Source organism: Rhinichthys klamathensis, unplaced genomic scaffold (genome assembly GCF_029890125.1).
Source record: "Rhinichthys klamathensis goyatoka isolate OS25496 unplaced genomic scaffold, OSU_Roscu_1.1 h1tg000927l_1, whole genome shotgun sequence".
Classification (NCBI taxonomy): domain Eukaryota; kingdom Metazoa; phylum Chordata; class Actinopteri; order Cypriniformes; family Leuciscidae; genus Rhinichthys; species Rhinichthys klamathensis.
The window spans coordinates 1-13,152 of record NW_026607260.1 but is presented as its reverse complement, the minus strand read 5'-3'; the positions used below and the strand labels follow the sequence as shown (position 1 = coordinate 13,152).

Here is a 13,152-nt window from a genome sequence, read left to right as displayed (position 1 = left end):
TGTTTGTGTGTCTGTGCCCGGTGGCACACAGCACCTTAAAGGATTAGTTCACTTTTAAAAAAACTTTTGCTGATAATCTACTCACCCCCATGTCATCCAAGATGTCCATGTCTTTCTTTCTTCAGTCGAAAAGAAATTAATGTTTTTGATGAAAACATTCCAGGATTTTTCTCCATATAATGGACTTCAATGGTAGCCAAACGGTTCAAGGTCTAAATGACCGTTTCAGTGCAGCTTCAAAGGGCTTTAAACGATACCAGACGATGAATAAGGGTCTTATCTAGAGAAACGATCGGTCATTTCAAAAATAAATAAAAAAGTTAAAGTTTTATAGGCACAAATGCTCGCCTTCCGAACTCTCCTGTTCGAACTCGTTCATCAAAATGAACGAATCTTTTTTCGAGTCAATGACTCGAAAAAAGATTCGTTCATTTTGATGAACGAGTCAATGACTCGAAAAAAGATTCGTTCATTTTGATGAACGAGTTCGAACAGGAGAGTTCGCAAGGCGAGCATTTGTGCCTATAAAACTTTAACTTTTTTATTTATTTTTGAAATGACCGATCGTTTCTCTAGATAAGACCCTTATTCATCGTCTGGTATCGTTTAAAGCCCTTTGAAGCTGCACTGAAACGGTCATTTAGACCTTGAACCGTTTGGCTACCATTGAAGTCCATTATATGGAGAAAAATCCTGGAATGTTTTCATCAAAAACATTAATTTCTTTTTCGACTGAAGAAAGAAAGACATGGACATCTTGGATGACATGGGGGTGAGTAGATTATCAGCAAAAGTTTTTTAAAAAGTGAACTACTCCTTTAAGTGTAATGTTCCCTTTAAGGACACCCTTAGGTTTCCCTTAAACTTAAGAGTGTTGCAAAAAATAACTCTTAAGTGTTACTTGAGGGGAAACGTCGTACATCCTCAGAATTTCCCTTAAGTATCTATTTCCCTTTAAGTAATCTCTTAAAGAACGATAAGTGTTGCATAAAGCCCCTTAACCGTCATGTTCAAGTGTCAAGTATAACATAAAGTTTGCAAAACTTCATTTTAAGTGTTATACGGAGTGAGCAGGTTTGATCCAAGTCTTCTAACGAGACGCGATCGGCCGCTTTATATGATAAACAAATTTAAATTTTGCCGTTTTTTCACATATAAACACATAAAGCACATCTTATATGGTTATCGGAAGCTCAAACGTGCGTGCGACACGCGCAAGAACAAACCTCAAGCATTTGAGCTTCCGAAACAGCCTAAATCATATGGATTACTTTTATGTCTTTCAATAAATGGACAGAAATGATAAGCGAATATTACAAATATCTTTATTTGTATCTGAATATGAATGAAAGTCTTATGGGTTTAGACCGACATGAGGGTTAGTATGATGACAGAATTTTCAATTTTGAGTAAACAATCAATTTGAGTTTCTGTCTCATCTGGTCCTTCCAATTTTCCTTATCCATGTTATGCTGTTTTCTGTGAAACTTGTTATTAACAAATAACGTGTCCATGGCGGCAATCAAATTTTGTAACGGCAAAACCTGGTTTTCAAAACACTTAACAGTTTCCCTTACCTAAGAGAACTGTTTAAGGGACTAAATGCAACACTCTTAAGTCCTTCCCTTAGCTGAGGGGAAATCCCGAGGGAAAAGCTTCAGGTGTTTCTGCCAGGGCCCTGAGCTTTAGTTTGGTCCCTGCTGAAGGTGTCCACGTCGTCGGCCCTGAGCGAGGGGAAGGAGGTGCTGTTCGGCGGGTCCTCGGACACCAGCGTGCGGTGGAACCCCCTGGACGGCTCCGGCTCTCGGCCCGTCGCTGTGCACTTCGTGCTGGAGGAGAGCAGCGGATACATGGAGCCCACCCTGCGCATCCTAGCCGTCCTGCACACCGTCATCTCCTTCTTCTGCATCATCGGCTACTACTGCTTAAAGGTGCAGTGTGGGGGTTTAGCGGCATCTAGTGGTGGGGTTGTGAACTGCACCCAACAGAAGTTACGGTGGCCGACAGGAAGTGGTGTCATCGTCTGAGACCGCAGAGTAGCCAGTTAAACAATGAGGTTTCTTTACAAAGATAAATTAAGAAATTAGGTTTACTTGATTATTCATTCAAACGATATGTTATTGTGAATATTACTGTTACTTGTTCATCATTGTGTCAGTGTTTTATTCGCTGACTTTAGCAGCTTCTTATCACGAAGAACAACAAGCGCGTTTTGTCCGCTCAGGGCCACCGTAGAAACATGTCGTGTAGATAGAAATGGCTCATTCTAAGCTAATAAACACATAACGGTTCATTATGTAAGGTCTTTATACACCACTGAACACATAGTTATGTATATGATATTGCATTTCTGTCAACAGATCCTCTTAAATATTACACACTGCACCTTTAAAGGTACAAGACAGCGGATCAGTGCTGCTCCACCGCTTCAGAAAACAGATTTTACTCTAGTGAACCAGAATTATTTACTCCATGAATGTAAACTGAAACATCATCAAACCTAAATGCTGAAATTTATGTATTTATTAATGGTTTCTAAAGTGATAGTTTCATGCTCACAGCAGCCAATGATACACCTAAAAATAGGGATGCACGATATATCGGCCACCATATCAGCGTCGGCCGATATATGATCATTTATAATGTTATCGTTATCGGCCCGATAAGAAGATTTGGCCGATAAATTAAAGCTGATGAATAATGTATTATTTCCTTCATCTGAGTCACTTCAGATGCGCACGGTTCACACTGTTTGAATTGCTTGAAATATGATTAAAATCACTTCAAAAAAGGAAAATACAGTTCAGTGCAACATTTGCATAATAATTATAATAAGAACATTATAATTGTGTGTTTGGAATGTGGCTTTTAATGATGAGACTTGTTTTTGTAATCAGGCTCTCAAAATGTATATAAAAATTTGGATTTAGATTTATCGGCCGATATATCGGCTATCAAATATAAAGAATTATCGGTTATCTGTATTGGCCATGTTTGTATCGGTGCATCCCTTCCTAAATCCCTGTGTTTGCAGCAGAATATTGTAGAGTTTGACAGATGACATGACCAACACAAACAACACTGGCATAAAAAGTATTTTAAACGCTGATATTATTCTCCCAAAGCATATTTTAGGTTTCATTAATTCTAATGAAATCCAGTTACTGAAACAATAAACCTGCCAGATTTACATAACCGATGAAATGCCCAGCAGTGTCAGTCTAATTGGGTTTTAATAAATGCTCCAATTATTTCTGAAATCCTCTAATAGAAACCAGAGCTGTGATGATTGATACGGCTCATATGTGTTCCTCCTGAAGGTTCCTCTGGTGATCTTCAAGCGGGAGAAGGAGGTGGCCAGAAAGCTGGAGTTTGACGGCCTCTACATCACTGAACAGCCTTCTGAAGACGATATTAAAGGCCAGTGGGACCGGCTGGTCATCAACACACAGTGAGTGGCAGACCCGCCTCATGTTCTCAACACTTTCAGTCAGGAGCGAGGGGAGCGAGGGGATGAAATAAAAAATACTAATGATGGAGGGCGGTCATTATGACGAGAGAAATGTCATCGAATCACTTTACAGAACAACAAAACATGACGTGACATGTTAGTCAGTTAGTTAATTAGTTAGTTATTTGGTTAGTTAGTCAGTTAGTTAGTTAGTCAGTTAGTTAATTAATTAGTTATTTGGTTAGTCAGTCACTCAGTTAGTTAATTAATTAGTTATTTAGTTGGTCAGTTAGTTAGTTAGTCAGTTAATTAGTTATTTGGTTAGTTAGTCAGTTAGTTAGTTAGTCAGTTAGTTAATTAATTAGTTATTTAGTTAGTCAGTTAGTTAGTTAGTTAGTTAGTCAGTCAGTTAATTAGTTAGTCATTTAGTTAGTTAGTTAGTTATTTGGTTAGTCAGTTAGTTAGTTATTTGGTTAGTCAGTTAGTTAGTTAGTTATTTGGTTGGTTAGTTAGTTAGTCAGTTAGTTAGTTGGTTATTTGGTTAGTTATTTGGTTAGTTAGTCAGTTAGTTAGTTGGTTATTTGGTTGGTTAGTCAGTTAGTTATTTGGTCAGTTAGTTAGTTAGTTAGTTAGTTAGTCAGTTAGTTAGTTGGTTAGTTAGTCAGTTAGTTAGTTATTTGGTTTGTTGGTTAGTTAGTTAATTATTTGGTTAATCAGTTAGTCATTTAGTTAGTTTGTTGGTTATTTGGTTATTTAGTCAGTCAGTTAGTTAGTTAGTTAGTTATTTGGTTAGTTAGTTAGTCAGTCAGTTAGTTAGTTAGTTACTTACTTAGTTAGTTACTTAGTTAGTTGGTTACTTAGTTGAATGGACACCGCAATTATATTATCTAGGTTATCATGCTTGGAACTTCACCCAATGTACGTATACATTATTTAAAACCATGTTTAAATTGTTTATATTATTAGTAATTAGGGATGGGAATCGAGAACCGGCTCTGTTTTATAAAAACAAAAAAGGAATCGTGAGAAATTCATAAGTTTCGGTTCAGAAAGCGGTTCCTTTGCACTGCATGAGCAAAGCGCTGGGACTGGGAGCCTACAATTCCCAACCCTATTAGTAATACAGTAAATGTCCATTCTATTTTTCATTTTACAGTAAGGAGATATCATTTTTATTTAAATATAATTACATTACTTAAATCACGGTTTCTCAAATGGAGGTTTGTGAGATTGCTATAGAAATACTAATGCTGTATTAAATAAAAATATAAAAAAGTTAAAGGCAAGGCAAGTTTATTTATATAGCACATTTAATAAACAATGGTAATTCAAAGTGCTTTACATAGAAGAAATTAAAATAATCAAAACAAATAGAAAATGTAAAACATATAAAATGATAAAAATATAAAATGTTTTATATGTTAAATATAAAACATTATACATATAATAATAAATCTAAACAAAGTTAATTCAAATAAGAAAAATATCAAATAAAAAGTTTATAAAATGGAATAAAAGGTTTAGCTGACAAATGAAACATTCAGTCGTTTGTCATATTAATGTGATCAGATGAAGCTTCAGGGTTGGTTTTCAGGATATGATTGTACATGTCGATCCTCACTGCGTTTGTGTCATGAGGATCTTTGTGGTTTATGACTCTAATGATGATTTCATCTCTGTCTCTCAGGTCCTTCCCAAACAATTACTGGGATAAATTTGTGAAGCGGAAGGTGAGTGTGGAGATGTTTGCACAGATACACAGACACACTCGTTTATCATGAAAGATAAACGACTCATAAGAACCGTGTGTGTGTGTAGGTGATGGATAAGTATGGAGAGTTTTATGGACATGATCGGATCAGTGAACTGCTCGGGATGGATAAAGCCGCGCTGGACTTCAGTGACGCTCACGGGAAAAAGAAACCAAAGAGAGACAGTTCACTGGCCGCAGTGTGAGTGTGTTTGACCGTTCTGGAGTGTGTTTCTCGTACAGCGCCGTAACTCCTGCTTCACTGTCACAGTGCGATGCATCGTTGAAGAAATCAGCTAGCGAGTCACGACTGTTCCCCGAAACCGTATTGTCGGAAACTGGTCGTTCAGCCGCGTTGGTTAATGTCGTCACACACGTGTTGGAGTAATAACTACTGTTAATGAATCTGCTTGAGATCGCATTAACGCTGGATGTTTTGCTATAAGTGACACACATGCACCTGAGGACTATTTCTCGTGTTTCTCAGTTATTTTGCTTTATCTTCAGATTCACTCATAGACTCGTTCTCACGCACTAGAGCTCGTTCACACACACTAGAGCTCGTTCTCACGCACTAGAGCTCGTTCTCACGCACTAGAGCTCGTTCTCACGCACTAGAGCTCGTTCACACGCACTAGAGCTCGTTCTCACGCACTAGAGCTCGTTCTCACACACTAGAGCTCGATCACACACACTAGAGCTCGTTCACACACACTAGAGCTCGTTCTCACGCACTAGAGCTCGTTCTCACGCACTAGAGCTCGTTCTCACGCACTAGAGCTCGTTCACACGCACTAGAGCTCGTTCACACACACTAGAGCTCGTTCTCACACACTAGAGCTCGATCACACACACTAGAGCTCGTTCACACACACACTAGAGCTCGTTCACACACACACTAGAGCTCGTTCACACGCACTAGAGCTCGTTCACACGCACTAGAGCTCGTTCACACGCACTAGAGCTCGTTCACACACACTAGAGCTCGTTCACACGCACTAGAGCTCGTTCACACACACTAGAGCTCGTTCTCACGCACTAGAGCTCGTTCACACACACTAGAGCTCGTTCACACACACTAGAGCTCGTTCACACACACTAGAGCTCGTTCACACACACACTAGAGCTCGTTCACACACACTAGAGCTCGTTCTCACGCACTAGAGCTCGTTCACACACACACTAGAGCTCGTTCTCACGCACTAGAGCTCGTTCACACGCACTAGAGCTCGTTCACACACACTAGAGCTCGTTCACACACACACTAGAGCTCGTTCACACACACACTAGAGCTCGTTCACACGCACTAGAGCTCGTTCACACACACTAGAGCTCGTTCTCACACACTAGAGCTCGTTCACACACACTAGAGCTCGTTCACACACACACTAGAGCTCGTTCACACACACACTAGAGCTCGTTCACACGCACTAGAGCTCGTTCACACACACTAGAGCTCGTTCACACACACTAGAGCTCGTTCTCACGCACTAGAGCTCGTTCACACACACTAGAGCTCGTTCACACACACTAGAGCTCGTTCTCACACACTAGAGCTCGTTCACACACACTAGAGCTCGTTCACACACACACTAGAGCTCGTTCACACACACACTAGAGCTCGTTCACACGCACTAGAGCTCGTTCACACACACTAGAGCTCGTTCACACACACTAGAGCTCGTTCTCACGCACTAGAGCTCGTTCACACACACTAGAGCTCGTTCACACACACTAGAGCTCGTTCACACACACTAGAGCTCGTTCACACACACACTAGAGCTCGTTCACACACACTAGAGCTCGTTCTCACGCACTAGAGCTCGTTCACACACACACTAGAGCTCGTTCTCACGCACTAGAGCTCGTTCACACGCACTAGAGCTCGTTCACACACACTAGAGCTCGTTCACACACACACTAGAGCTCGTTCACACACACACTAGAGCTCGTTCACACGCACTAGAGCTCGTTCACACACACTAGAGCTCGTTCTCACACACTAGAGCTCGTTCACACACACTAGAGCTCGTTCACACACACACTAGAGCTCGTTCACACACACACTAGAGCTCGTTCACACGCACTAGAGCTCGTTCACACACACTAGAGCTCGTTCTCACGCACTAGAGCTCGTTCACACACACTAGAGCTCGTTCACACGCACTAGAGCTCGTTCACACACACTAGAGCTCGTTCACACACACACTAGAGCTCGTTCACACACACACTAGAGCTCGTTCACACACACACTAGAGCTCGTTCACACGCACTAGAGCTCGTTCACACGCACTAGAGCTCGTTCACACACACTAGAGCTCGTTCACACACACACTAGAGCTCGTTCACACACACACTAGAGCTCGTTCACACGCACTAGAGCTCGTTCACACACACTAGAGCTCGTTCTCACGCACTAGAGCTCGTTCACACACACACTAGAGCTCGTTCACACACACACTAGAGCTCGTTCTCACGCACTAGAGCTCGTTCACACACACTAGAGCTCGTTCACACACACTAGAGCTCGTTCACACACACTAGAGCTCGTTCTCACGCACTAGAGCTCGTTCACACACACTAGAGCTCGTTCTCACGCACTAGAGCTCGTTCACACACACTAGAGCTCGTTCACACACACTAGAGCTCGTTCACACACACTAGAGCTCGTTCACACACACTAGAGCTCGTTCACACACACTAGAGCTCGTTCTCACACACTAGAGCTCGTTCACACACACTAGAGCTCGTTCACACACACACTAGAGCTCGTTCTCACGCACTAGAGCTCGTTCTCACGCACTAGAGCTCGTTCACACGCACTAGAGCTCGTTCTCACGCACTAGAGCTCGTTCTCACGCACTAGAGCTCGTTCACACACACTAGAGCTCGTTCACACACACTAGAGCTCGTTCACACACACTAGAGCTCGTTCACACGCACTAGAGCTCGTTCACACGCACTAGAGCTCGTTCACACGCACTAGAGCTCGTTCACACACACTAGAGCTCGTTCACACACACTAGAGCTCGTTCACACACACTAGAGCTCGTTCACACACACTAGAGCTCGTTCACACACACTAGAGCTCGTTCACACACACTAGAGCTCGTTCACACACACTAGAGCTCGTTCACACGCACTAGAGCTCGTTCTCACACACTCGAGCTCGTTCACACACACTAGAGCTCGTTCACACACACTAGAGCTCGTTCTCACGCACTAGAGCTCGTTCACACACACTAGAGCTCGTTCACACACACTAGAGCTCGTTCACACACACTCGAGCTCGTTCACACACACTCGAGCTTGTTCACACATGCACACTCTTCAAACACGACGCTTTAAATCTCTCGACAAACTAAAAGACGTAAATGGCATTTGTTTGTGTTCTAAATAAAAGACACAGATTGCACTGAATGTCAGCTTGCTTATTTGGTTCAAGATCAGGATTTATTGAGTCACATGTCATGAACACTAGAAACTCTTCTTCCAGGGTATCCGCGGGGTCTTGAAAAGTATTAAAAGGTGATAAATCAATTTTGGGAAAATTAAGACCCTTAAAAAGTATTAAAAAGTCTTATCATGGCTTTATAAAGTCTTACATTTTGAAAGTATTTTTTCTGAATTAGCTGTCCAACAGTTTGAGTCCCAAAAACATCGTAAAAGTGTGTGAATTTAGTCTTTTTTATTAAAAAAACGAAGAACTGAGGCACATGTCAGCATGATTGTTGTTGAGGGTGGAGCAAAGTTTTGTTTTGTTTTTTAATAAACTTTGCTTTGATTTACTATCCCAGCCTATTTGACTTTTTTTTTTTTATCAGAGTGGTCTATAGTCTTTATCACAAACTAAAACTGTTAAGTTAAAAGTATCACTGATGTAAATGGTAACAGCTTGAAGTGGCGGTGAGGTATTAAAAGATATTGAGAAGGTCTTGAAAAAGTCTTGAAAAGGTATTAAAATTAACTTCAAGATTCCTGCATATACCCTGTCTTCTAACCGCAGCTCGAGATCTGTCGCTCACACACACACCTCTGCGATGCTGTCGCTCACACACACTCCTCTGCGATGCTGTCGCTCACACACACACCTCTGCGATGCTGTCGCTCACACACACACCTCTGCGATGCTGTCGCTCACACACACACCTCTGCGATGCTGTCGCTCACACACACAACTCTGCGATGCTGTCGCTCACACACACACCTCTGCGATGCTGTCGCTCACACACACTCCTCTGCGATGCTGTCGCTCACACACACACCTCTGCGATGCTGTCGCTCACACACACACCTCTGCGATGCTGTCGCTCACACACACACCTCTGCGATGCTGTCGCTCACACACACACCTCTGCGATGCTGTCGCTCACACACACACCTCTGCGATGCTGTCGCTCACACACACACCTCTGCGATGCTGTCGCTCACACACACACCTCTGCGATGCTGTCGCTCACACACACACCTCTGCGATGCTGTCGCTCACACACACACCTCTGCGATGCTGTCGCTCACACACACACCTCTGCGATGCTGTCGCTCACACACACACCTCTGCGATGCTGTCGCTCACACACACACCTCTGCGATGCTGTCGCTCACACACACAACACCTCTGCGATGCTGTCGCTCACACACACACCTCTGCGATGCTGTCGCTCACACACACACCTCTGCCGATGCTGTCGCTCACACACACACCTCTGCGATGCTGTCGCTCACACACACACCCTCTGCGATGCTCTGTCGCTCACACACACACCTCTGCGATGCTGTCGCTCACACACACACCTCTGCGATGCTGTCGCTCACACACACACACCTCTGCGATGCTGTCGCTCACACACACACCTCTGCGATGCTGTCGCCTCACTACACACCTCTGCGATGCTGTCGCTCACACACACACCTCTGCGATGCTGTCGCTCACACACACTCCTCTGCGATGCTGTCGCTCACACACACACACCTCTGCGATGCTGTCGCTTCACACTACACACACCTCTGCGATGCTGTCGCTCACACACACACCTCTGCGATGCTGTCGCTCACACACACACCTCTGCGATGCTGTCGCTCACACACACACCTCTGCGATGCTGTCGCTCACAACACACACCTCTGCGATGCTGTCTGCTCACACACACACCTCTGCGATGCTGTCGCTCACACACACCTCTGCGATGCTGTCGCTCACACACACCTCTGAGATGCTGTCGCTCACACACACCTCTGCGATGCTGTCGCTCACACACACACCTCTGCGATGCTGTCGCTCACACACACTCCTCTGCGATGCTTGTCGCTCACACACACACCTCTGCGATGCTGTCGCTCACACACACACCTCTGCGATGGCTGTCGCTCACACACACACCTCTGCGATGCTGTCGCTCACACACACCTCTGCGATGCTGTCGCTCACACACATTCACACTCCTCTGCGATGCTGTCGCTCACACACACACCTCTGCGATGCTGTCGCTCACACACACACCTCTGCGATGCTGTCGCTCACACACACACCTCTGCGATGCTGTCGCTCACACACACACCTCTGCGATGCTGTCGCTCACACACACACCTCTGCGATGCTGTCGCTCACACACACACCTCTGCGATGCTGTCGCTCACACACACACCTCTGCGATGCTGTCGCTCACACACACACCTCTGCGATGCTGTCGCTCACACACACACCTCTGCGATGCTGTCGCTCACACACACACCTCTGCGATGCTGTCGCTCACACACACACCTCTGCGATGCTGTCGCTCACAACACACCTCTGCGATGCTGTCGCTCACACACACACCTCTGCGATGCTGTCGCTCACACACACACCTCTGCGATGCTGTCGCTCACACACACACCTCTGCGATGCTGTCGCTCACACACACACCTCTGCGATGCTGTCGCTCACACACACACCTCTGCGATGCTGTCGCTCACACACACACCTCTGCGATGCTGTCGCTCACACACACACCTCTGCGATGCTGTCGCTCACACACACACCTCTGCGATGCTGTCGCTCACACACACACCTCTGCGATGCTGTCGCTCACACACACACCTCTGCGATGCTGTCGCTCACACACACACCTCTGCGATGCTGTCGCTCACACACACACTCTGCGATGCTGTCGCTCACACACACACCTCTGCGATGCTGTCGCTCACACACACACCTCTGCGATGCTGTCGCTCACACACACACCTCTGCGATGCTGTCGCTCACACACACACCTCTGCGATGCTGTCGCTCACACACACACCTCTGCGATGCTGTCGCTCACACACACCTCTGCGATGCTGTCGCTCACACACACACCTCTGCGATGCTGTCGCTCACACACACACCTCTGCGATGCTGTCGCTCACACACACAACTCTGCGATGCTGTCGCTCACACACACACTCTGCGATGCTGTCGCTCACACACACACCTCTGCGATGCTGTCGCTCACACACACTCCTCTGCGATGCTGTCGCTCACACACACACCTCTGCGATGCTGTCGCTCACACACACACCTCTGCGATGCTGTTCGCTCACACACACACCTCTGCGATGCTGTCGCTCACACACACACCTCTGCGATGCTGTCGCTCACACACTCCTCTGCGATGCTGTCGCTCACACACACACCTCTGCGATGCTGTAGCTCACACACACACCTCTGCGATGCTGTCGCTCACACACACACCTCTGCGATGCTGTCGCTCACACACACACCTCTGCGATGCGCTGTCGCTCACACACACACAGCTCTGCGATGCTGTCGCTCACACACACACCTCTGCGATGCTGTCGCTCACACACACACCTCTGCGATGCTGTCGCTCACACACACACCTCTGCGATGCTGTCGCTCACACACACACCTCTGCGATGCTGTCGCTCACACACACCTCTGCGATGCTGTCGCTCACACACACACCTCTGCGATGCTGTCGCTCACACACACACCTCTGCGATGCTGTCGCTCACACACACACCTCTGCGATGCTGTCGCTCACACACACACCTCTGCGATGCTGTCGCTCACACACACACCTCTGCGATGCTGTCGCTCACACACACACCTCTGCGATGCTGTCGCTCACACACACACCTCTGCGATGCTGTCGCTCACACACACACCTCTGCGATGCTGTCGCTCACACACACACCTCTGCGATGCTGTCGCTCACACACACACCTCTGCGATGCTGTCGCTCACACACACACCTCTGCGATGCTGTCGCTCACACACACACCTCTGCGATGCTGTCGCTCACACACACACCTCTGCGATGCTGTCGCTCACACACACCTCTGCGATGCTGTCGCTCACACACACACCTCTGCGATGCTGTCGCTCACACACACACCTCTGCGATGCTGTCGCTCACACACACACCTCTGCGATGCTGTCGCTCACACACACCTCTGCGATGCTGTCGCTCACACACACACCTCTGCGATGCTGTCGCTCACACACACACCTCTGCGATGCTGTCGCTCACACACACACCTCTGCGATGCTGTCGCTCACGACACACACCTCTGCGATGCTGTCGCTCACACACACACCTCTGCGATGCTGTCGCTCACACACACACCTCTGCGATGCTGTCGCTCACACACACACCTCTGCGATGCTGTCGCTCACACACACACTCTCTGCGATGCTGTCGCTCACACACACCTCTGCGATGCTGTCGCTCACAACACACACCTCTGCGATGCTGGTCGCTCACACACACACCTCTGCGATGCTGTCGCTCACACACACACCTCTGCGATGCTGTCGCTCACACACACACACCTCTGGCGATGCTGTCGCTCACACACACACCTCTGCGATGCTGTCGCTCACACACACACCTCTGCGATGCTGTCGCTCACACACACACCTCTGCGATGCTGTCGCTCACGACACACCTCTGCGATGCTGTCGCTC

General features: G+C 46.4%; 1 protein-coding gene across 1 annotated transcript in view; it reads left to right on the top strand.

Annotated features, from left to right (window-relative positions):
* ryr2a (ryanodine receptor 2a (cardiac)) overlaps positions 1–5,407 on the top strand; it is a 129,097-nt gene extending 123,690 nt beyond the window's left edge. The window contains exons 92-95 of the mRNA XM_056244139.1: positions 1,707–1,931; positions 3,321–3,451; positions 5,139–5,181; positions 5,270–5,407. Of these exons, the coding sequence (XP_056100114.1) occupies positions 1,707–1,931; positions 3,321–3,451; positions 5,139–5,181; positions 5,270–5,407 (537 nt within the window). The remainder of the gene's footprint in view (positions 1–1,706; positions 1,932–3,320; positions 3,452–5,138; positions 5,182–5,269) is intronic.
* The last annotated feature ends 7,745 nt before the right edge of the window (positions 5,408–13,152 follow it).